At 35.8% G+C, this 26,881-nt stretch overlaps 1 protein-coding gene across 3 annotated transcripts in view; it reads left to right on the forward strand.

Moving 5' to 3' along the window:
• LOC109394917 (probable ATP-dependent RNA helicase DDX60) overlaps window positions 1–26,881 on the forward strand; it is a 108,774-nt gene that overhangs the window by 73,459 nt on the left and 8,434 nt on the right. For all 3 annotated transcript variants that reach the window (XM_019665492.1, XM_019665491.1, XM_019665493.1), the window contains 8 exons: window positions 8,594–8,752; window positions 10,928–11,075; window positions 12,393–12,545; window positions 14,670–14,774; window positions 17,243–17,443; window positions 20,978–21,082; window positions 21,347–21,488; window positions 22,989–23,110. In XM_019665492.1, the coding sequence (XP_019521037.1) occupies window positions 8,594–8,752; window positions 10,928–11,075; window positions 12,393–12,545; window positions 14,670–14,774; window positions 17,243–17,443; window positions 20,978–21,082; window positions 21,347–21,488; window positions 22,989–23,110 (1,135 nt within the window). The remainder of the gene's footprint in view (window positions 1–8,593; window positions 8,753–10,927; window positions 11,076–12,392; window positions 12,546–14,669; window positions 14,775–17,242; window positions 17,444–20,977; window positions 21,083–21,346; window positions 21,489–22,988; window positions 23,111–26,881) is intronic.

Below are 26,881 nucleotides of genomic sequence, written 5' to 3' on the forward strand. Positions count from 1 at the left end.
TTTTGGTGTATACAAACGGAACTGATTTCTGAATATTGATTTTGTATCCTGCTACCTTACTGAATTCATTTGTCAGTTCCAATAGTTTTTTGGTGGAGTCTTTAGGGTTCTCTATGTATAGTATCATGTCATCTGCATACAATGACAATTTTACTTCCTCTTTACCAATTTGGATGCCTTTTATTGCTTTTTCTTTTTTGATTGCTGTGCCTAGAACTTCCAGAACTATGTTGAATAGAAGTGGAGAAAGTGGACAGACTTGTCTTGTTCCTGATCTTAAGGGGAATGGCTTTAGCTTTTCCCCATTGAGTATGATGTTAGCTGTGGGTTTATAATATATGGCCTTTATTATGTTCTGATATGATCTCTCTATTTCTACTTTGCTACGAGTTTTTATCATAAATGGCTGCTGTATTTGTGATCTGCTTTTTCTTCATCTATTGATATGACCATATGATTTTTATTTTTCATTTTGTTGATGTGGTGTGTCACATTAATTGATTTGTAGATATTGAACCAACCTTGCATACTAAGGATGAACCCTACTTGATAAAGGTATATGACCTTCTTAATATATTGCTGAATTCTGTTTGCTAATATTTTGTTGAGGATTTTTGCATCTATGTTCATTAGGGATATCGGCCTGTAGTTTTCTTTTTTTGTAGTGTCTTTGTCTGATTTTGGGATCAGGGTGATAGAGCCCTCATAAAAAGAGTTGGGAGCCTTCCCTTCTTCTGGATTTTTTGGAATAGTTTGAGTAGAATAGGTGATAATTCTTTTTTGAAAGTTTGATAAAATTCACTTGTGAAGCCATCTGGTCCTGGGGCTTTTTTTTGTTGGGAGTTTGTTGATTACTGATTCAGTTTCCTTGGTAGTAATCAGTCTAATCAGATTTTCCATTTCTACTTGAGTTAGCTTTGGAAGGCTGTATGCTTCCAGAAAATTATCCATTTCTTCCAGATTGTCAAATTTGTTGGCATATAGTTGCTCATAGTATTTTCTTAAAATTTTTTGTATTTCTGTGGTGTCTGTTGTCACTTCTCTTTCATTCCTGATTTTACTAATTTGAGTCCTCTCTCTGGCTTTTTTTTTTTTGATGAGTCTGGCTAGAGGTTTGTTAATTTTGTTTATCTTCTCAAAAAACCAGCTCTTGGTTTTGTTGATCTTTTGTATTGTTTTTCTAGTCTCTGTTTAATTTATTTCTGCTCTGGTCTTTATTATCTCCTTCCTTGTACTTCCTTTGGGCTTATTTTGCTGTTCTTTTTTCAGTTCCCTGAGGTGTAAGGATAGCCTGTTGATTTGAGATTTTTCTTGCTTCTTTAGGTAGGCCTGCATTGCTATGAACTTCCCTCATAGCACTGCTTTCGCTGCATTCCAAAGATTTTGGGTCGTGGTGTTTTAATTTTCGTTTGTCTTGAGGTATCTTTTGATTTCTTCCTTGATCTCATTTTTGACCCACTCGCTCTTTAGTAACATGTTATTCAGCCTCCATGTATTTGTTTGCTTTCTAGTTTTTTTCTTGTAGTTGATTTCTAATTTCATAGCACTGTGGTCAGAGAAGACACTTGATATGATTTCAATTTTCTTAAATTTATTGAGACTTATTTTGTGGGCTAACGTGGTCTATCTTGGAAAATGTTCTATGTGCACTTGAGAAGAATGTAATTCTGTAGCTTTGAAAATATCAATTAAATCCAGCTGGCCTAAAGTGTCATTTAAAGCCACTGTTTCCATGTTGATTTTCTGTCTGGAGGATCTGTCCATTGGTGACAACCGGGTATTGAAGTCCCCTACTATGATAGTGTTACTGTTGATGTCTATCTTTATGTCTGTCAATATATAAGGTTGCTACTCCAGTTTTTTTCTCATTCCATTTGCATGAAATATTTTACCCCATCCCTTTATGTTCAGCCTGTATGTGTCTTTTGATCTGAGGTGAGACTCTTGTATACAGCATATGCAAAGGTCTTACTTTCTTATCCAATCAGCCACCCTATGTCTTTTGATTGGAGCCTCTAATCCATTTACATTTAATGTGATTATTGATAGGTGCATAGTTATTGCCATTTTGTTATTTGTGTTCCTGGTCTTCCTTATTTAGATTGTTTTTCTTTTTCTTCTGCTTAAAGAAGCCCCTTGAACATTTACTGCAATGCTGGCTTGGTGGTATGAATTCCTTTATCTTAGTCTTTTCTGAGAAGCTCTTTATCTCTCCTTCAATTTTAAATGATAACCTTGCTGGATAAAGCAATCTAGGTTGTAGGCATTTGTTTTTCATCACTTTGAAAACCTCCTGCCACTCCCTTCTGGCCTGCAGAGTTTCTGTAGAAAAGTAGGCAGATAATCTTATGGGGATGCCCTTGTAAATAACTTGCTACCTGTCTCTTGCTGCTTTTAGGATTCTGTCTTTGTCTTTAACCCTTGCCATTTTCACTATAATGTGTCTTGGTGTGGGCCTGTTTGGGTTCATTTTGGTTGGAACTCTCTGCACTTCCTGGGGCTTGTATGTCGATTTCCTTTGCCAGGCTAGGGAAGTTTTCAGTCATTATTGCTTCAAATATATTCTCGATCCCTTGCTCCCTCTCTTCTCCATCTGGTATTCCTGTGACGCACATGTTGTTGCACTTGATGTTAACCCCCAGCTCTCTTCAACTATTTTCAGTGTTTTTTATTCTTTTTTCTTTTTGTTGTTCTGCTTGGGTGATCTCTGCTATCTTGTTTTCTAAGTCACTGATTCAATCTTCTGCTTCATCCAGTCTGCTGGTTTGTTATTTATTTCAGTTATTTATTCGAGTTTGTTATTTATTTCAGTAATTGTATTCTTTAGTTCTAGCTGGCTATTTTTCATGATTTCTCTATCCTTTGTATTCTCACTAATTTCCTTGAACATTCTAATCATCAGTGTTCTAAACTCTGTCTTAGATAGGTTGGTTGCCTGTATTTCCTCTAGTTCCACTGATTCAGGAGGTTTCTTCTGTTCTTTTATTTGGGATGTGTTTCTTTGTTTCCCCATTCTGGCTTACTCTTTGTGCTTGCTTCGATGTATTAGGTAGATCTGCTATGTCTCTCAGTCTTTGCTGGGTGGGCTTATGAGGTATATGTCCTTTATATTTGAATTGCTCAGTGTTCCTATTCTCTTGTGCACATGTACCAGAAGTGTTCCTTGTGTTGTGTGGCTTCTTGTGTTGAAGTTGAGCTCTGATTGCTTTTGGCTTGTCAGTAGGTGGGACTGACTCCCAGGCTGACTGGCCGTGAGGATTAGCTGTGTCCACAGTTTATGAGCTGCTATGTTGACCCCTCCAATGAAGCTTGGCCTCTATGGGCTCTGTGCCTGTAGAGATTTCCCTTTGGGTGTGACTCTTGTAGATCAAACCCGGTAATGCTCTGGTTTGGTCTAAAGTTGGCCTCTGGGTGTGATGGTTCTTGTGCCTCCTTGGCTGGGCCCTACTGCAGAGCAATTTTAGTGCAAAACAGATTAACAAGCACAACCACACCAGCCACCAAAAGAAGCCAGATACTCTCACATGTAAAAACAACCAACAATCAACACTCAACATGCTCAGAAATCTCAAAAATACAAAAAAAAGAAACATGACAAAATTAGCAACAACAACAACAAAATAATAATTGCAGAGAAATGGAAAAAGGAGAAAAAGTAGAGCAGGGAAAAGAAAGAAGAAAACAAGGGAGACAGAGGGGAGAAAAGAAAAAAAAATACCTTATTTTCCCATATATAAGATGCACTTTAATTTGGGGCCCGAAATTTGGAAAAAAATGTATTACACAAAGTTATTGAACTTAAGTTTTATTCATCATAAAATTCATACAACTCCTCATCACTGTCAAAAAATCTACAACCACTGTATAAGACACACCCAGTTTTTAGACCACAAATTTTTCGAAAAGAGTGCATCTTATACATGGGAAAATATGAGATTATCTATCTATCTGTCTATCTATCTATGTCTACACACCTATATATATGGATATATATATATATATATATATATATATATATATATATATATATACATAAAAATGATAATAATGAAATAGAAAAACAAAACAACCAAAACAACAACAACAAAACACCCCAAAAAAACAAAAAAAACACACAACAACAAAACAAACAAAAAACAACCAGTGCCAGTCTTGGTTAAAGTCCATCAAGCTATCTCCAGGTTGTCCTCTGCTATACAAAATCTCCTCTGCGTCTTGTGGAGGCAGAGCCAGCCACCTGGCACCCAGAGTGACCCTGGCGATGCAGGTCTAGATGAGTGGGATGTGGTTGGTAGTTTTTACAAAGTCATCGCCATTTCTGCTGTTGCCTGCCCTGAGGCACGCTGAAAGCTCTGCAGCCAGCAGGCTCAACGTGTGTCTTAGGGCACTCTTTCCGCTGGGGGCTGTGAGAGGGCTGTGAGGGCTGTGAGATTTCTGAGCTGCTGAAAGCCCCCTGCTAGGGTCCTGGGAGTGACTGAGCAGCTGAAGTTGCCCTGCCAGGAGCCAAGCCGAACAGAACGGTGGGGGGCGGGGTAGGCAGTCCCACACTCTGCAGCCTCTTTCCTAGCCTAGCCCCTCCACCTCCTGGGAGTGCGAGCGCCTCTGTAATCTGACACTACTCCATTCAGGGATCAATTTAAGACTCTGGAATGGTGGGGCTAGGGTTTCTGAGGGAGGGTGGGAGTGGGGTCTTCTTTATGAAGTTGTTTTTGCTTTCTGTCCGAGAAAGTCCCGCCGCAGTTTTGAGCCGAGGCTTCTGCCTCAGATGCTCCAGCGTGCTCTTGCGGCCCTCACAGCGGGACTGTGTGGTGTGCAGTGAGCCCGCCACCTGGCTGCCGTAATACTCTCCGATCTGCTTCCTGGGGCCCCTAGTCTCCGCAGCCGCGGGTGGAGGCTGTGCCTCTACACGGCTCCCTTTCCTCTTGCCCCACTCGCCCGGTTTGCCCACCTTCATGTAATCATTGTGTGTCTCTTAGCTGTTCTGTGTGATGAGCAGAGGGTTCTCTGATGGGTTATAACTGTTCAATTTGTGGTAATTTCCAGGAGAGAATTTAGGGAGCCCGCCTCACTGCCGCCATTTCTATGATGTCTCTAGTTTAATTCTTAATAAAGTATTTTTACTTGTGCCATTACAAATTACCTTCTCCATTTCTTGTTTTCTTTTTACTATTGTATTTTTATCTATGTCTTGTTAAATACCTCTGTTCAGTAAATACCTAGATTCTTTGCAAAACAAATTGAATGTTTAGGCACACAAGTATCTCTCATAAAATTGAAGTATCCTCAGACTATGCTAGAGTATTTATTGTTGGAGTATTTTACCGTTTTTAATTTATAGTTATGAGAACTATAACTTATAGGCACTGATGCCTTGCTAGATTTTATATTGTTATAGCATGGAACAGCTTAACATTAAATGTAATATTCCATTTTTGATAAAGTATAAGTTATGCAAAAATATCATTTATTAAATGAATAGCACTCTATATCCTGGATTAACCTTGATCACATATTTTGGGATCAGAATAGAAAGCTTTATTCACTTCAGACAATTTCAAACTACTCTAATCCATGGAAGCTTTATATAAGTAAGGCCACAGAATCTTGCTTAGGTGGCAAAGTTTAATGAAAATTGTTCACCTATAAGTAGACATATAGTAATGAATAATCATTGATAATGTATCTTTAAAGTAATGATGATAATTGAATATATGTTGTGTTTTGAGAATTGCAATAAAAGTGTTCGTTTTACCTTTGTTGTTGACTCTGAAAAATAAATTTCTGAACTACCAAGAAGTAACACAGCTTACCTACTTTACTTTCAAGCATGGCTTCAGGTCTTACTTACAAATAAACATAATTTAGTATCTCTGGTATATTTCTGAAAGTCTAACTGCAAAATAGAAATTCAAAAATAATTGTATTCACTAGTCATATATGTACGTGTGTGTGTATGTACACTATATACATATATATATTATATACACACACTTTCAAGTATTGAAAGTAAAATATTTCACAAGAACATCAAATGTTTAATTCTGCTTGAGGAGTTGAATCTTGGCACATCTTTTAAGGAATTTTGGGTTCTCTGCAAAACATACTGGGCCAATCCTTGGTCTTATACAACTTGATTTAGTCCTAAATAGCCCCAGATTATTAACAAATCTCAGGCTTTGTCAGGGCTTAATCTGTACCTCTGGGAGCTTTTCAAATAATAGCATACATGTCAACTTTCTCCAGTCTGGTCTCTGGAAAAAATAATAGTGTGGAGCATGTTTAGTGTTTAGTGACAGTTTAGTGTGTGCTCAAGAGCACACCCTTCATGGATAGGCACAGCTCCCTCTTAGCTCCGTCACTTCTACATAGCTACTTAGTGGCTTTGAGCCTTAGTTTCCTCATTTGCAAAATGAGATGACAAAAATAATGCATTGGGTTGGGGTTGCGAATTGAAAATAAATTGTGAAATTACTTAGTACTGTACTATAATAGCATATTGACTGAGGTCCAATCTCTGGAGCTCATTTGTTCTATGTAGGTTATCAGAAAGATTTAAGAGGAAAAATTATCTTTAAGTGACCTAGATTTTAACAAATGAACTACTATGAGGAAAATGGCATTGTTCAATATGGAATATGTGCCTCGGTCACAGTAACTTTCATTCAAGTAAAACAGAGAAGCAACATAACGTCAAGGGTAAGAGAATTGTCTTGGGGGCTGGACTCTGAGACATACAAGCTGTGGGATTTGGGACAGGCCACTTAATCTTTTTATTTCTCCATTTTCTCATCTGCAAAATAGGGATCCTAATAGTGCCTTCCTCATAGAGTTGTACTAAATGAATTAATATATTTAAGACACTTAGAATAGTGTCTGACCATAGTAAGTGTAATGTTTCCTATCTTTATTATTTTACTGTCTACTACATGAAATTCCTTGCCATGTGGCATAGGCTGCCACTTTCTTAATTCTTCCTTTACCAGTGTGCCAATTTATTTACTCTTCACTAACAACATTCCTCCTCATGCTAGTTTCCTGTGAAGACTTTAGAAAAGACCTTTGTCTCACAATTTACATTTAAAAAATTTCATTGTATAGACCTAACCCAGGATTTGCTATAATGAGCTATATTTAAATGGCTATTGACTACTTCCAGCCACAGCATTTTGCTAAAGGTATTGTAGGGGAATAAAACTTAGGTGGATGTTTCAGTCTTCTTGTCAAAAGCCCTAGCTTCTTGATACAGGGCAATGTATGTAATATAAGGATAAGGAATGTTTGATTTGCTTCCCCTAGAAATATTTCACTCTTCACATACTAGGAGAAGTGGGTCTGTAGCCATTTGCCTAGTTAGTTGGTTAGGTCTGAAAAGGACAAATGGCTACAACCCAGACTACGTCTCTAATTTAAACCCCAAGGTGCCAGGAAGTCTGGACCACTATGTCCCTATGAATTTACATTTCAAAAGGGATAAAGACCAGACACAATACCTTTCTGGATTGTAAAGGCTGGCATACCTGGGGTCTCATCTGAACTCTGGAAAGAAGTAGTCACATTCCACAAGGTTAGGGTGAGAACCCAAGATTTTCTCTGGATATCCTGCCTAAAAGAGCAACAATTTACTGTGTGATCTCACTTGTATGTGGAATCTGAAAAAGCCTGACTCCTAGAAACAGATAATACATTAGTGATTGCCAAAGGGTGAGGGGTGGGAGAAATGGGTACAAACTTCCTGGTATAAGATGAATAAGTTCTTGAGATCTAATATACAGAATGGTGATTATAAGTAACAATACTGTATTGCATACTTCAATGTTGCTAAGAGAGTAGATCTTAAATGTTCTTAAAACACACATGGTAAATATGTGAGGTGGTAGATGTGTTAACTAATCTTATGGTAATCATTTTGGGGTGTGTGTGTGTGTGTGTGTGTGTGTGTGTGTGTGTGAAATCATCATGCTGTACACCTCAAACTTATACAATGTTGTATATCAATTATATCTCAATAAAACTGGAAGGAAAGAGAGAAAACTAAGGAGGCACTAAAATCCACAAAAAATTTAGTTATCAAGAAATCTGAACTTAAACATATTTACCTAATACTAGGGACCTTTGATTCTGTTATGAGATAGACCTAAAGATCAGTGGAATTAAATACAAGAACAACTACAACAACAATAAAAATAAAGAGCAAACTTTTTTGGTTTAAAAAACTTTTTTTCTCTCATCTTTCATGAGGAGAGGGAGGCGTCCCTTTTCTGTACATAAATTTAGAAAATCCGTTGACTTCTGTCCCCAGCCTGTGGAGTGTCTGACTACTCTTACAGGAAATATTTCCATAAGCTTCTATTGCTGTTGCCCTGGGGGTAAGGTCTTGGGCAAGGTGTGAGGGAATGTCTTATGTACTGTAAAATAGTTACCGAGGAGTCGGCTGACTCAGGACACCTGTGTGCCTGTTCAGGCTAAAACTCGTAAAGATGGATATTAAAAATTCAACAGGTATATATCAGGGTGATAGCAGGAGATGGAAATATGGTTGCATTCTGTTTACAGCATTATATTCAAGGCAATCATTCTTTTCATTTGTTTCCAGATTCAAGTTAGGATCTGTAGAAAAGAGCGCAATAAACGCAAGTAATTTCCTGGAGCAAAAGCAAGAGAGAGAAAGGCCTCTCACAGCTGATAAAGAAGCTCATGTTGTGGCTAACAAACTTAAAAAAGTTAAAAAATCCATCGAGAAACAAAAGATAATGTAAGTATTTACTGAAACAAACTCTTGGTTGAAAGGTTAAAATACTTCTCAAATCCCAGTAGAAAACATATATTGAATGTGCTACGAAGAAGTTCTGGTTATTTCTTGGGCTTATTTGCAAATTGAGTAAATTTTGGTGGGAGAGTAGGGTAGAGATAAGTGGCCATGATATTTATATATTCCTTAGTTGCATAGATCAGTCACATTTAGGACTTGGCAGAGGCAGGACCACTGCTGATGAGTACTGGTAGACTATGTACCTGACATAATCATTTCTCAAAATAAGCACAGCTTGATACCTAGTGACTGGCTCTCAGTCAGCCCTCAGAAGGCTGAAACAAAGTCTAACCACATTGTCTTGGGTCACAACATGGAGGTGTCACTGATAAACCATCACAATTACATCAATGACATAGAATGATCTGGAGAATGGGTTGAAATGGCAATTTTATGCTTGGTAGAACTTTACTCCTTCCTTTTTCTTGTGCTCAGTGTCTAATTCTGATAACTCTAGGTCCAAAACATTTATTCTTTCTTTATTATCCTATCTTTGGTCACTGCTTTGTTTACATGCTCATCATGTCTTCTTTTTTTTTTTTTTGACCTCAGAGCTTTTAAGTTTCACCACTCACTCTCCAGTTTAGCTTACAAATGATCTTGATAACATTCAAATTGATTCAATTATCCCACACTCAATAGTCTTCTTGCTTTTTTGCTTAGGTGATGAATTCTAAACTCCTTGGCTATTGTTGGTGTGATGACATGTTTTGGACTTTGCCCTATCTTTTTCAGTTTCACTTTCTGCCACTCCTGTCTAACATTACTCAGCATTTATGGTTCTCCTTACATGACTTGTTCTTTTACCTCTATGCTTTTCCATGATATCACCCATCTGCCTTGAGTGCCTATCTTCCTGCTTGCCCCAAAGCTTATACTCAAATTTTTTTAATCTTTTTTTCTGGGTCTTGCCCTAATTCCCCCAGTTAAATTCAGTACCATTTTTCATGTGCTCTTGCTACACTCTCAGTATTTAGTAGCTCAATTATTATAATGCATTGCTGTTGTTTTTATGTGTTTTTTCCCTTAAATTATTGGGGTTTTTTTTTACAACAGAGGCCATGTATTTTCTTCTTTTTATCTCCAGTGTTTAGCACATTACTTGGCAGGTAATACTTGTTTCCAGACTATTTTTGAATGAATGGTAGATACTTCCCTCAAAGCTGAAACAGCTTCTAGAGCCTCTATGATTCAGATTTCTCAAATGATTCCAGAGCAAGCTGGAATGTGCTGCTGACCCTTCTGCTTATGCTCCCCTCTGCCTGTTGCGCTGTTTGCATGGAAGCATTGGGAAGTGAAAAGCCCTGACAGAGACGACATAGAAGGCATAAGGGTTTTCGGTAACTGGTCTTCTGATTAGGCAACGTCTGTTCAGGGCACTAGGGGCCGCCATTCCAAGTTGAATTAGTGACCAACAACTCAGGCAATAAAACTATAAAGAATGTTTTAGTATCTTGTTCAGTCCATCATACTGAGGGTGAGTGGGGCCCCTGCCCTGGGCCCCGTGCTTTGGACAACACCGCCCTCACCTTCCTCCTTCTCTATCCAGTCCCATAAAATTCAGAGTCAGTGGAGATTCAGAGACATGTCCATCTGGAGCCCGTTCTCACCCTTTTAAATTCTAAGTTGTTGTGGAGCTGTATCTGTTAAGGTAGGAAGATGGAATGTATTATTCAATAGCTTGTAACCTTGATTTAAAACTTACAAATAGTTAGACAACGGTGTGTGGGCCTCCATTAGTCACTGGCCCACGCTCTGCAAACATTAGGGCCAGACCTTTTGCTAGAAAAAGAAAGTGATCATCATTTTAGTGAATGGCACCACTTTAGAAAGGGGAAGCGAGGTCATCTGTGGGGACTGGATTTGGCAAGAAGGCTCCTTATAGCAAGAAGGAAGAGAAACATTTGGAAGAAAATATGGGTATGTAGGGGATTTTTTGATAGGGACAGAATGTTTCAGAGGCCAATGAGGAAGTGCATTAGAGGAAGCCGATTGAGTCAGGATAGTACAGATGTACATAGGAGTGCGTGTCTGCATGATGAGGATTAGGGGAGTCTTGGGCTTTCTGTAGTGGCCAAATTTGACTATTCATTATTTAAAATTTATTTTTATGAACAGTGATGAAAAAAGCCAGAAAAAGTCCAGAAAAATGGATCAAAGTTTTATACAAGAAGCTGAATATAGTAATCTACTCAAGGTTCTAGAGAAGAACCTGGAAATCCCTGAGGAGTGCACGTATGCTGATCGGAAAGCACTGGACACTGAGGTCAGCACTTGCAGTGGAACAGTTCTCCAGGAAATCCTTTCACTCATTAGCCATCACCCCTCAGAGATAGACAGCACCGAATGTAATAACTAAAGGTAGTCTTTACCAGAATAGACATCTCTGTGTGGCATCTCCTGGCTACACGAAACTCTTGAGGACTCTGCAGAGCATGTCTAAAATGGACAGGATTAGGATTTATAGATTATGTCTTGCTTGTTGACAGTTGACCCCTGAGAGTACCTGTCCTTTCATTAGTTGTTTCTGTGATGCTGTTCTTTGCAGCCTGAATTCTGGACTTCGATCTCACGTGCTTCATTGGAATATTTGGGTACCTGTGGTCAATACACTTTAAAGAATATGTGCAGAGTTTCTCAAAAACAGGCTTTCTATGTTATAGTCTAAAAAGTCCATCAAAACGGCATGTAAATATCTTCAAGTGGTATGCCATTTTTTCTTTAAAACTTTTTTTTTATATAAATTGATTCAACCTTATGGTAGAGAAATTTAAAAATACAATTAGTAACAGTAAAACCAGTGCTATCAATCAGAAGTAATTATTGCCCTTCTAGATGAACCTTTTATATCTTTTATTTGTGACTATACACACACACACACACACACACACACACACACACACACAGTATCGATGTAGATAGCCATTCTTTTGTATACATGTATACATTTTGGGGGGTATTGTTTTTCTTTTTCTCCTTAAAGTAGTGTTTATTTTTTGTACATATAACTCTGTACACAAGCGGACTTCCTCCTTAGGGCATATATATTTTTAAGGCAATTTGTGAATAATTTACACTGAGGAGTAAGCATTCCAAGATAATATTGGGTAAGGAATCTGCTCATTTTGGAGATCTCTCTCTCTCTCTCTCTCCCCTCCCTCTCTCTCTCCTTCCCCCCCCCCGGGAGGAGGGGGGAATGGTCCAGTGGGGAACTGACCTCCCTCAGGCACTCAGGCAGGAGCATGTCCTGCATTCACACCTCCTCTGGGTGTTTTTATCTACTACTTTGTCAGTACTTCTCACCCCTTGAGACTGAGGTCAGGGTGGGTATAGGGGGTGTGTATGCGGGTGGTGAAATTGCAAGACTTTGTGCTGAACGATTTGGGAATATGTTCCATAGTTACTGTTGCTGCCATAAAATGTTCTTTGTACCTATGTTGAGTCAACTGCAAACGGTTGCCTCATGTAGCCAAAGTATTAATATAGAATGCCTGTTATTTTCATTTAAACACTTTTTATTCTGGTTTAAATTAAAATTAGATAAAAAATTTATCAAAATCCCTAAAACTCTTGCTTCTTTTAGACTTTGCAGGTGATACTTGATCGAGTGAAATTCTCAAGAAAAGGTGCAGAACTGAAGGCTTTGGCAGAAAGGGGTATTGGATATCATCACCGATCTTTGACCCACAAGGAAAAACAGTTAGTTGAGATTCTTTTTAGGAAAGGTTTTATTAAGGTTGGTAAATTTTTTTGTTTTAAAACTTGAAGCTGTGTCTATATAAAGCTGAATACCCAAGAAAAGTTGAAAATAACTATTAATACTTTTTTCTCATCTAACTGTGTCTTTTTTTTATGAACCTTGATATAACTGCATATTTCCCCATCTTATTTAATTGAGGGAAGGGGTTTGAAATTTATCATTCAGTTTACCTTTTTCATGAAAGTAAAATAGCCCCTAAACAGATACTTTTCCAAATATTTCTATAATAAAATTACCTATGTTGATCTTAGAGCAACCCCTTGCTTTTCCATTTATAGTACCTAGGGAATTTTGTCCGTTGTTCATATAATTTTGACTATAGACGTTCTTTCATGGGCTTGGACAACATTTACAATAGTGTTTTGATCAGATATTTTCTCAATGTAATAGCTGAAATAAGAGCAAGAATGGATTGCTTCTATGGGGCCCACTGCATATCTTGGTAGAGTTTTTAGATGTGTCACTCCTAAATGCTGTCTCTCCTATCACTGATAGTGGACAAGGGGAAGATGACGTGAAATAGCTTGCAAACCAAACCCTTGTAATGTATAATTATGTCCCATGAGATTGTATGGGTATAGTCTAGATAAATTCACAGAGAGGGTTTATATAATTTCCTAGTTACTTTAGATCTTGAGTAATATTTAAAAATAGATTCTGAATTTTTCAAATTATCTATCTTAAATTTTTGTATGATATACATTATATCTGTGTGATGTGTGTGTGTGTGTGTGTGTGTGTGTGTGTGACAGAGAGAAAGAGAGAGGAATTGAGGTTGATATTGATTCTGCTACTCTGGGTAGTATCTTTCAATCTTAATAAATAAAGGTTGAGGAAAATCTGACCCTATAATTAAAGGGCAAATCTGTAATCTGGAAAAACCCCAAATATATCATGAATAACTTGGCTTAGATTTTCTCTTAAATAATAATAAGTTATTTGTTTATTTTAAAAGTCAACAACTGGGGACAAAAATTTTCTCCATGATTATGCATTGAAAGAAAGAAACACACATAGTTTAATCAGTATATTTTGTGTCTAAAATAATACCTGCTAAATAGTAGTTGCTAGATCATTCTAGAAAAGGTACTATGGAAATAGTAATAACTTTGTTACAAAGAACACATTTTCAAAAAAGGTATTTATTCTAGTTACATTCTAAATTTAATGTTCTTACTTTTCCCATTTTTGTTCTTATTAAAAACCTTTAGATAAACAGTTACTAAATGGCGTATTACATTTTAACAGATGTGTAGATGTCTGTTACAGATTAATTGGAGAAAATTACCTCATGTACTTTACCATTAACATTAATCATGGCATGTATGATAATCAACATAAAGGGAAAGACAGGGCAATTAGAAATACCCAGCATTATATGAAAAAATAAGCAAAAGTGGATTATTTAGGAAACTTTAAAGTTTGTCCTACTTCTTTTCTCATCAGTTATCATGGTAATTCAGGGAAGAAATGAAACTTTATTTTGCTTTTATTAGTTAAAAATATTATTGCCATAGAAATAACCTTTACAAATAAATTATAGTGATGAAGTAGGCAGTTGCCCACAAGTGAGTTTGTAAAAGCATTATTACCCTGTCATAGGGAAATTCCCTTTCTAGTTATTTATTAAAAAAATATTTACTGAACACCAGTCATGTGCCAGGTGCTCTTGTCAGCATGGGGATACAATGTTGAATGGGGCTTGAAGTCTGGTGTAGGACAATTAAACAAACAAGTAATATTACTTCAGGTAGTCACTAATGCTATGAAGAGGAATGCTATAGAGTAGGGAGAGAAATACTGATGATAGGGGTGGTTATTTTGAATATGGTAGTCCATAAATTTTTTTGACATTTAAGCAGAGAACTGGATAAACCAAATAAACAAATATTTGGGAAACAACATTATGTGCAGAGCAGAGTGACTGGTGTGGCCCTGAACTGGAAATGTGCTTGATGTGTTTGTGAAATAGCAAAAATACCGATGTGGTTAGTATCTCTAATGTTCCCACAGGGGTTTAGTTGAATTCAAAGTTCAATAACGATATGGCATTCTATAGAAGTCCTGTTTCATGAGGTAATTGTTTTATTCTCTTTCTAGGTGGTGACAGCTACTGGGACACTTGCTTTAGGAATCAATATGCCTTGTAAATCTGTGGTTTTTGCTCAAAACTCAATCTATCTAGATGCTTTAAATTACAGACAGGTATTGTGATGTGCATAAATCCTCTATTGCATTACTAAAGTAAGGCCATATAATAGTAAAAAAAAGAAAAAAAAAAAAGAAAAGTGATTCTTTAGTCTACAAAACATGCTGCAATTTATGGGCTAGGATACTTTGACATTCATTTGTGCTTGACTGTCTTTTTTAGCTGTGATATAATGAAAAACAGATGAGTTTGGGATTATGTGATCGTCACTAACCAGATATGTGGTCTTGGGTGAGATACCTAAACTGTCTGATCCTTCTTTCTTATCTCCAGAACAGGAATGATACTTACTACTCCACAGCATTTGCCAGAATTAAATGAAATGATTTGTAGGGAAGATACACATGGAAGGTGCTTCATAAGCACTTACTCATTCATTTCCTGTGCACATGATTTTGTGCTGTGGAGTTATCACTAATATGTCTCTCTTTTTTGCTCCTGATACACAGTCTATTACAAATCCCATTTCATTAGTCTCCTGTGGTGATATTTAATTTTTGCCTTTTAAATTTCTATTATTATTATTATTATTATTATTATTATTATTATTATTATTGAACAGTGTGTTTTTCCAGGACCCATCGGTTCCAAGTCAGGTAGTTGTTTCAATCTAGTTGTGGAGGGTACAGCTCAGTGGCCCACATGGGGATCGAACCGGCAACCTTGGTGTTATGAGCACTGCACTCTAACCAACTGAGCTAACCGGCCGCCCCTCAATTTCTCCCCCACTACCATCCATCATACATTCTTGGCCTTGCGTTATTAAAATGGTTTTCCTGATTTTCAGTTCTCCTTACTCTACTATTTCCTGCATGCAGAGTAGTTTGTCTTCATATGGTTTCCCCGTTCAGGAACATTTGATGAATATTTTTTCTAGTGGCATTAAATTTAGATATATCACCCAACATTCGAGATTTTGTTAAAGTGCACTGCTCCCTACCTCTGTAAACATTTACTTATTATTCTCCTATAGCCCTTTTTTCTGTGGAATATAACATCCTTATTTCTCACCACTTTACCAATGCCTGTCCCTTTTGTTTCTCCTCCTGCTTCTGTGCTGTATATGAACTATCCTCCCATATCAACTTTGGGAATCTCATATTTAGGGCTGTGAAGCCAGGGTGTTATGATATTTCAGATACTGAACTTAGGAGTCAAAATGTCAGGGTTTGAATCCTGGATTTCCAAACAACTTCCTGGTTGTTTGACTATGCACAAGTTTCTTATATTCCTCATGTTCCAGTTTCTACTTTGTAAAATGGGGATAATGATTAGATTTACCTCATATAGTTGTTGTGAGGTCTGTATAAAAAAAAATGTTTAAAGGACTTAGCGTTTTCTCTCCTGACTGCACTGCTTCCTATAAACTTCGCAACCATGAGAGGTCACCTGACCTTTTTATGCCTCATTCTTCCAATTTGCAAAGGGGGTCAATGATACAAAAAAAATCCCCAAGCAAACAAACAAAAAACTTTATAATGCTGTTTTAATAGTTAAGTATGTTCATATGTATAAAATATTTCAAAGAGTGCTTGACACATTGTAGAAGCCATTTACTTTTTAGTTACTTGTGATTATTACCTTCCACGACTCTTTCTTACTGGGTTTAAGCCAGCCCTGTGCCATTTCTAACTTTCTCATTTGAGGGCAGAACTATTTGTTTTAGTGTTTTGTTAAGGACTGGTAAAGTAAAAATCATTATTGTCATAACAAGAATAAAAACTGCAAAGAAAGCTATAACAAAGATAGAAAGACAAATCTATAAAAATCATTAACAGTAAAACAATCCCATCTATTGCACCCTTTATTGCAAGAATAAGCAAACTGTGGTCCATGGGACAAATTTGGCCCACAACCTGTTTTTGTAGATGAAGTTTTATTGAACACACACACACACACACACACACACACACACACAGGACTTAGCACATTCTAAGCACTTAATAACTCAGAACTGATATAACTTCTATAAAGAGTTTGTTCTTAACTTGCTTTTTACAAATAATGTTTCTGAATTTTATCTTACTCATATATTTCCTCAATCTGTGCACAAATTTCCTGGTGATTTGTAACTTAACACACTTGTGTGTGAGAGAGAAAGGGATGAGGGCACAAAATACAGGAAGGGAAAGAATTCATGTAATAAGTTCAGCTGTAAGTGAACTCGAAATCAGGATAAGGTCTTTTTTTGTTTTTTATTTTCTTATATATATTATACAAATATCTAGCACAATTTTTGGCACAAAATAAGTAGATAATAATGATAAATTTTATCTCATTTTCAGCTCTGTCTCAGCCATGGTAAATGTCCAAAGTGCTACATAGTTAGATTTTAGTTTCAGTTATTTAATGGTTGGTCATATGCTCAGTTTATTTGTTCCAACCCAATATAAAGACTCAATTCTAAATGTGATAGAGAAAGTATTTAGTTAAGTTTTATGCTGTGTTTCTATTTTGTTTCCAGATGTCTGGACGTGCTGGAAGACGAGGTCAAGACCTCCTGGGAGATGTATATTTCTTTAACATTCCATTGCCCAAAATAGAAAAACTCATAAAATCCAATGTTCCTGAGCTGAGAGGACAGTTCCCCTTCAGCATAACCCTGGTCCTGCGACTCATGCTGCTGGCTTCGAAGGGTGATGACCCAGAGGATGCCAAGGCCAAGGTACTGGGCTTGACCTTTTCTAAGGTTAAGTGTTCATTACTGGCTTGGCTGGGTTCAGTTCTGCGGTTCTTTTAGAAGCCTGAGCAAGAACGTTCAATTTCATTCGCCCTTAATCCTTTGTAATGTCTTACATAGTAGAGGACTGGAGGTGAGTGGAGGAGGAGAATAACAATTAATTTTGTTTGTCTCCTTTATCAGTCATAGAGTTTGTGGCTGGATGGGCCTTTGAATTATCCAAGATTATGGTTCTCATGAGTTATAGATATTGTCTAGAGTAGTTAAGGGTGCTGGCTATGGATTTAAAAAGATCTGGATTAGTTTCCTGTTTCCAGCATTAGGAATAGAAATACTTTTTTTATGATTTTGTAATCTAAGAGTTTATTTTTCATAAAAAGTAACCCAAGTTTATCAGATAATATTTGGATAATTTAGAAAGTTGAAAGAAGAGAAAAGCACCTGTACCTAGTTCTACTATCCAAAGTCAATCCCATTATCATTTTGGTATTTTTTAAAGTCATTTTTCTAGGTAGGACGTGCATTTGTTTTTTAAACACTGATACATATTTATATTGAATTGGACTTCAGAATATGGTTATAAATTTTCCTGAAGGTTTTTTTCTCAGATAAATATTTTACATCCAATCCCACAATGAGAGATTTAAACTTCATAATTAAATAATTTGATTTTCATCCTGACAAAGATGCATTCTGAAAGGGACCCCCTTCTCTCTTTTTGTATATCGATTAGTATGCCCAGTTAAATCAGATACTGTTTGCTGAGGTGAGGATTCTTTCAGGGATTCCATGATGAGTTGGCTCTTAAGTTGGTTGATGGTCTTCCAGAGCTGGCACGTAGCATTTCAGACCAAAACTTCCTCCTATCGAGTTCTTAATTTTTACCTCTATATAGGAGAGAAGAACACATCTTCTAGCAACATTTTAATTTTTTTCCAAAAAGGTTATTAGTGTGGTTTATTTATTTTTTGCCTTGGCATATTTGAGAAGATCTATCTAACCACGCATAAAAGACTCTTAAGTGTGGGCATACAATTGTTAGAACATTGTCTTTGCTCATCATATCAAACTAAGATAGCTTCATTGCCTTGTCGCATTTATTATTATAGAGGAGTAGACTCTATTTTAGAGTCTCCTCTAGAGGAACCATGCTCATATGCTCATTCCTGTTCTCTTGGAATTAATCTGATTTTTTTTTTTTTTGTCTATGTGATTATATGAATCTTTTTTTTTTTTTTTTTTTTTTTGAGCCATCCTGCCACCTGTTGGCAGCTCAGTGGCTGCTCAGCTCTGGCTGGGACTCGAACCGCTGTTGCTCAGAGCTCACACTCTTGAGTGAGCTCTTAACTAACTGAGCCACTCGGCCGGCCCTGAATCTTTCTTTTTAATCCCTATATTTCAGAATCTTTTCCCCAGAATTTTCTGTTTTGTGGGTCCTTTTATTTTTTTTTAAGGTTTAGTTGTTATATGATGAAAACTTTCAATCTGCATGCTTAGATATTTTTTTATTGTGGTAGAATACACATAACATAAAATTTACTATTTAAACATATTTAACTGTACACAATTCAGGAATGTTAAGTATATTTGAATCGTGTAATGCTCAGATACTTTGGGAACTAAGAGAATATTTCTTAAATTAGATCCTTGATATTTGTTTCTGTTTTACTTTGTTGAGGTTCTTTTTCAGGAAAAGTTACAATTTTAAATCGCAAATCCTTTTTCTGTTCTCCGTTGCTATGTTTTTCTTCATTGTGAAAGAACATATGATATTTATCTTCCACATTGCTGATGGCAGCTCTCCAAAGTTTCAGTTCTGCTTTTTAGTAATACAGATGTGGATTTTCATTTCGCTACTGGACTTTCCGTTTTCCCAAAATTCTTTACTACTATTTCATATATTACTCTTTCATATCATAATAATGTATTATTTTTTACAAGTCAATTTATATTGTCCATTTACCTTATGCTATGGGGTCTTGTCTCATAGAGGTCATAGTTTTTGGAATCCATTGAGGATGCCAAATAATTTTCAAGTAAATTGTTTTGCTGCATAAAGAAAATTTTTATAGGTCAACTTTTTTTTTTTTTTTAAGAGTAAAAGCCAGTGTTCTCCAGGCACATTACAGTCTGAGAACCATAACTTTGTTTCTTCTGCTTCTAAAATCTTCCCTCAGATGTGTGCATAGCCTCACTCCTTTATGTCATTAAATTTTACTCTAATATTACTCTGATGTTTTCTTTCTTTTGCCACCGGTGAACTAAATGTAGAGCAAGAGAGAAAGGAGGTTGTAGAAAAGGGCATTTTTGGGACCTTCAAAAAGTATTGCCCCAAAGTAAAGGTGATGGACAGCACACCCCTTCCTCCCCGCCTTCTTTTCTTCCTTTCCACCTTGCCCGCCCCCTCCCTTCCTTCCTTCCACGTCCATTGGCCTTTCAGTGAGCAGAGGTTCTTCCTATAAACTCTCATGCCTAAAGGCTTACATTTTGGTGATCTTGGGAAATTTGCCTTTTGTTGGAACCTCATAGACATTATAGTGAGCAGTTAAAAGATGTCTGAACTGCTACCTTAATTCTATTTTACACTAGAAATCAAGCAGTATTTTTATTACTTTGGTTTTAATTAACCTAGTTCCATTATTTTTACAACAATACTTTAGGACATGAAATAATATATCTTATTTTCTTCCAGAAAAATCCAAGAACTAGAAGCTTGTAAACTCGATTCACATTTATTACCAGATTATTTGGCAATATCTTTCATTTCTGATGGTTCTGTTTGATATGTTCTGTTTTGTTAAAGGAAGGATCTGCCATGTAAGAACATGGTCAAGCAAATAACATGACATCTAATTGAATGTTATATATTGCTGGTATCTGTGTGGTGTAATAGATATGAGTAATATCTATCCTAATTTATAGTCTTTTATATGATGGTCATTCCATTACAGGGGACAGAGGAGAGGCTCAGAAAAACAAAATCATGAGTCATAGAGACAGGAGGCACGGCAGTATGCCATGCAGTGCTGCACACTAAAGACATCAAGGTGGTCAGGCTGAAGTCAGGAGCAAGGGGAAACTTTAGGCCACTGCCTTTTTGGAATTTCCACAGGAAAGGCAAGACAAGGGCAGAGTAAACAGTTTAGGATTTGCTAGATTGAATAATTCCAGAGGGCTTTGGGCTATGAGTGGTCTCTAGTTGCCTCGTACCTGCCCCTGGGGTGATTTAGGGCAGGAGAAATATTGGCTTGGTTTGTGAGAGTTGAGTAAGGAAGCAGTATAAACTGGGATTGGTTGGTTTGCATAGGATAGACATGCTTTCAGGCAAGTTGTTATCTTTCGATATTAGCTAGCCCTGAGTAGTCGTCTCTCCCCAGCCAGAATGCTATTTTTTAAGATGTCAAAACATCATAATATACAGGGAAAATTTATAAATTACAGTATACCAAAATTATCATTTGCAAATGTATTTCGTAGCATGAACGAACATGGTATAAATTAAAGTATTCTTCTTTAAAGGTGCTGTCAGTGCTCAAGCATTCATTGCTGTCCTTCAAACAGCCCAGAACCTTGGAGATGCTAAAACTTTACTTCCTGTTTTCTTTGCAGTTCCTGGTGAAAGAGGTATGATTGTACTTTGTCTTTTTGTGAAATAGGGTTGGTACTATCTTTGTTTCTTATGCTGAACTAATTGTAGCGTTTAGATGGTTATAGCCAATGATTAACATTAATTATAATTGATGTAATTATCAAAATTGGGCCAGGTAATGATTGTCAATCTCTTTTATTGGCATTAAGTACTATTTTAAACTGGCTATTAATAAGTTACCTATTGATTAATGTGTGTGATGAGTTGAGTGAAACTAATGAATTATTTTTGTTCTGTAGGGCTATATAAGTCAAGAAGGTAATCCGATGGGGTTTGCTGGACTTGTATCACATTTGCATTATCATGAGCCTTCTAATCTTGTTTTTGTCAGTTTTCTTGTAAGAGGCCTCTTCCATAATCTCTGTCAGCCAACTCAGAAAGGTAAGCTTGATGTTCCCTGTGTGTAGTCTAAAATTAGCAACAGATGCTAAGCACTTCAGGAATATTTTTTCTACAACGAGAATACAAGGTAATATTCAGATAATTTAGAAATACCAAATTAGAAAAAATAAACTTTTATATACCTACTAATATAGATTATATGGGAGACAGCTATATTTTATGACACCTATTTTAAAATGTCAACTTCTTATTAACTTTGGTGATTCCTTGGCTCCAGGATTCAGAACATTTTAAATAATATATAATTTTTAAATAAATATTTTGTTTTAATTAAATTTAGTATATGCTCATCATAGACAAAGGATATAGGAAAACATTATGTTAAAAATAATATTTACTATTAATATTTGTGAATATTTGCTCCCGTTCTTTTTTATTTGAATTTAATTGTATACTGTATTTAGATAGTTGATAATATATTTATTGCGTAAGCAAGAATCTTGTTTTCCCCTAAGTATGTTTTTGCTAATATCATGTAATGTTTTTATGAATTCCATTTGCGATGCCCATGAAATGCTCCATTTACCACAATTTAAAATGTGCCTTTTACAACATTATCTTCTATCATTAACTGATAGAAACACTCTATTTTGCACAATAGTTCTAGTCACTGTGCTCTGAGTATGCATTGCTCTGTGAAACAAGGGTACTTGGGAAATTCTGTCCACCCAAAAGCTCTGTAAGAGGAGAAATAATTTCAGGCAACAGGATGTATAGTTTGTGTTATTGCTGGGTGTGTATGTGGAGAGGGCGGTGTATGCAGTTACAAACATGGAGATAGAAAATTTGATAACTTTGAGGCAGATAATATGGCTATCACTATTTTTTAATTGCGAAAACTGCGGCACAGAGACATTAAATGAATTAGCATGGTCACAAAATTTCAGTAAGTGTCAGAGCAAAGATTCAAATATAAGTAGTATGACTCTAGAGCCCAAGTTTTTAAATGTAGCACCTTTTAAACCATTCCAGTAGAGTCCTCATGTGTTGTGATGCATAAAGAGAAAGTCAATTTGACCCTATCTTAACCTGAGTGACAGGAGGGTAAGGAAGGGAGAAAGCTGGGAGGTTATTTGTGGGCTGAATTTTGGAGAGCCTTAAATGTTAGGCAAAGGTGATTGGATTTTGTTTATGAGATATTGAGATGCAATCAGGGATTTTTGAGTAGGTGAGAGATGTGACCATAAAATGCTTTAGGTAAAACTGATCATAGACAGAAGAGAGGAAAATCCAGGTACAGAGATAAGGCAATTTGTGTTTAGAACAACTAGGGTCTGAGCTAAAGTAGGAGTAGTAAGAATGAGAAAGAAGGCTCAGATATGAAACTGTCACCGAGAATAGTCGTTCCTTCATTGCTATATTTGTCAAAAAGTTTTTGTTTCCATGAAATGCAATGCAGTGTAACATTCAATTTAAATATTAAAAATTAGATTAACATACTTTTTTCACATTTATAACAAGACACTTTGGTTTGTGTAGGCTCAAAACATTTTTCTGACGATGTTATGGAAAAGCTAGTATTAGTATTGGCAAACCTGTTTGGAAGAAGATATCTTCCAGCAAAGTTCAGAGATGCTGATATCAAGTTTAATCAATCAAAGGTAAAATGTATGATTCTGATAACATTAAATATTTAAGATAAATTTTACCATAAATGATTTAGCAACAGTAGAATTTTATTAATCTAGGGTTCATTTGTTTTATATAATAATAATTTGTTCTTTCTGTAATTATTGTTATATTTAATCTGTAATTCATAAGTCTCCCCCTATAAATCTATCAAAAGATTAAATGCCTTGAGGAAAAAAATAAGATAAAAAATTTTGCTCATGTTTTCTATTTGGTTGTATCAAATTGCAGTATTCATGTTTAAAGAAAAAAAATGTAAATAGCTGTACATTAAATGAACTAATAGTTCCATCACTGAATCTAGTTTCTTAGGATCTTTTAACTTTGAGGTAGGTCTATGAATAGGAACTATTGTGAACTATATGTCCTTACTGAAAAAAATATTAGAATAGAAATCTAAGAAATCATCACATAGACTAAAAGCAGGAAAACTGTTTTACAATTTTATTTGCAACATTTTCTTTGATCATGATTCCCTATCATTAAATCAACATCAAATACGATTATTAATGTAATCCACTAATCTGAAAAAGTGGGATAGGCTGGTTATACCAAATAGCCTTAGTAAAAAGTGACAAGGATCAAAAAGAGAAGGGTTAATCTATATTGTCGAACCCCACAATGTCAAGTTACAAACCTTTGCCCTCAGAGAATGTTCTCTAGACCAGTGAAAACAACTTTAGTCACTGATTTATCATCTTCACTTTTTTAAATCACATGTACATTCTTGAACTATTATTTAATTTTTTGTCTAAATAAATTTATATTTAACTTATAAAAGAAAAGCCAATATCTTTGTTCTTACAAAGAAGGTCATCATAAAAAATACAACAAAAGGTTACGAGTAGAGGCCTCTTGTGTCCCTCCGTCTCTCCCTCCCTCCCTCTCTTTTTCTTAAAGATTATTGTGCATTTTCAGATAGGATATTATAGGTGGCCATCACTCCTATTGCAACAGAGAGCTGTGGAAGTAATGAGGATTAGATTGGCTAAAATGATAAAATGGCAAGAACTTATCCAAGGTGTGATAGGAATCTCCAACCATGGTTTTTCTCCCCAAAAATGTCTGTTCTGGACATGGGTTGAAAATTGTAGTGAGCATATGCAGAGAGCCTCTCCTATGAGATAGAACAAAACAAAACAAAATACATAAAATCAGATATAGACTGAGACTTATCAAAACCAGAAAACAGGACCAACCCACTTGGTCTATACTTGGATTGAGGTGATCACATCTTCACTCACTTGACTAAACACAAAAATGGGGGAACTCATTTGGATGGAAAATACTAACCACTTAATAATAAAATAATCATTTAAAGCCTATAAGGCCCTTTTATAAGCATTTTCTGGTGCACAAAACAAAAAAAAAACACCCCTTCCCCCAAATTAAAAAAAAAGTGAGTAAGCAAGAATATATGATAAATTTAGTAGGAAGAAAAACGGCAGTAGTAGTTACACAGATGATCTAGATATTGGAGTTAAGATAAAGGACTTTAAGTATAACTAATACGTTCAAGAAAACAGGGGAAGAGAGAGACAAAAGTGATGAAAAGATGGATAATTTCACTGGATAATTAACATTCCAGAATTGAAAAATATAATATCTGATCAGAATATAGTATATGCCAGAAGTCAGAATCAGTGAATTGACTGATCAGTGAATAAAAAGTGTCCAAACAGGGAGAAAAAAGTGAAAATATTTAGAAGGAGATAGCATAAGAGACATGTGGATTTAATGTTTCATGTTATGTAGGAGGAATACCAGAAGAGGGAGGAAAATGGCAGAAGAGTATTCAGAACTAATAGCTGGGAATTTTCTGAAGCTGACGAAAGCTAGCACTCCATAGTTTCAAAAGCGTAGTCAACTTCAAGAAGGATAAATATATATATATATATATATATATATATATATATATATATACACACACACACACACACANATATATATATATGTATATATACAATTTAGTGGGAATAAAAAACAAAAATGAAATAAAAAATCAGCTAAAACTGAAACAGACATTTCCTTGAAAAAGGTAATGAAATTGATAGCTGACTTGTTAACAAAAATAATGGAAGCTACAAAAACAAGGGCGGGGAATATTTTCACTCTGCTCTGTTTAATTTTGATTATAAATGTATACATATGCATAGCATATACGTTAAACATAATTTAAAACAGAGTAAATATATTGTAATTGGTTTAATAAAATATCAAGAGGCTATGCATATGTCTACCTTATTTTTTTTTAGCTTTATTTAGGTATAATTGATATACACAAAATTGTACACATTTAATGTATAATCTTAATGAGTTTGAAAATATGAATACATCCATGATATCATCACCATAACCAGTGTACTAAACATACTTGTCACCTCCAAAAGTTTCCTTGTGTCTTATTTTTTTGGTAGGAACACTTAGCAATATATTTATCCTCTTAATGTATGTTAAAGTTTACAATACTTTATTGTTAATTATAGGCACTATATTCTACAGCGGGTATCTAGAACTTATTTATTTTGCATAATAGAAACTTTATATCCAATGAAAAACAATTTCCCATTTCCTTTTACACCCATCCCCTGGCAACCACCTTTCTCTTTACTTCATTGAGTTTGACTATTTTAGGTAAGTGGAATCATGCAATATGTGTCCTTCTGTGACTGCCTAATATTATTTAGCACAGTGTCCTCTAGGTTCTTCCATGTTGTTGCAAATAGCAAGATTTCCTTGTTTAAAAGACTGACTGATATTCCTGTGTGTGTGTGTGTGTGTGTGTGTGTGTGTGTGTGTGTGCCACATAATCTTATCCATTCATCTGTTGATAGACATTTGGGTTGTTTCCATATTTTGCCATTTGTGAGCAATGTTGCAGTGAACATAGCAGTGCAGACGTCTATTCAAGATCCTGATTTCACTTCCTTTGGATTTATACCTAGAAGTGGGATTGTTCAATCATATGGTAGTTCTATTTTTTTTAAATTAAAGTATTTTGGGGTGACAATTGTTAGTAAAGTTACATAGGTTTCAATTCTACAATTCCATAATACATCATCTATTGTATATATCACGTTCTGTGTTCACCACCCGGAGTCAGTTCTCCTTCCATCACCATATATTTGACTCCCTTTACCCTCATCTACCACCCCCCTCCTCCTTTACCCTCTGCTAAACTATTGTCTGTGTCTGTGAGTGGCCAAGACATGGAAACAATCAAAGGGTCCTTGTATAGATGATTGGATAAAGGAGATGTGGTGTATATACACAATGGGATGCTACTGTGCCATAAGAAAAGATGAAATAATGCCGTTTGCAACAACATGGATGGATCTTGAGATTATTGTGCTAAGCGAAATAAACCAGACAGAAAAAGTCAAGAACCATATGACTTCACTGATATGTGGGATATAAAACTGAAAACAACAAAGGAACAAGACAAACAAATGAAGAAACGAAAACTCATAGACACATGGTAGTTTTATTTTTAATTTTTTGAAGAAACCTCCTTATGTTTCCCATAGAGGCTGCACCAATTTACGTTACCACCAACAGTGTATAAGGGCTCTAATTTTTCTACATCCCTCTCAACACTTATGTTTTTGTTTGTTTGGTTTTTTTTTTTTTGTAATATCCGTCCTAACAGGTATGAGGTGAAATCTCTGTGTGGTTTTGACCTGCATTTCCCTCATGATTAGTAAAGTTGAGAACTTTAATATACACGTTGGCCATGTGTATGC

The sequence above is a fragment of the Hipposideros armiger genome, unplaced genomic scaffold (assembly GCF_001890085.2).
Source record: "Hipposideros armiger isolate ML-2016 unplaced genomic scaffold, ASM189008v1 scaffold_444, whole genome shotgun sequence".
NCBI classification, from domain to species: domain Eukaryota; kingdom Metazoa; phylum Chordata; class Mammalia; order Chiroptera; family Hipposideridae; genus Hipposideros; species Hipposideros armiger.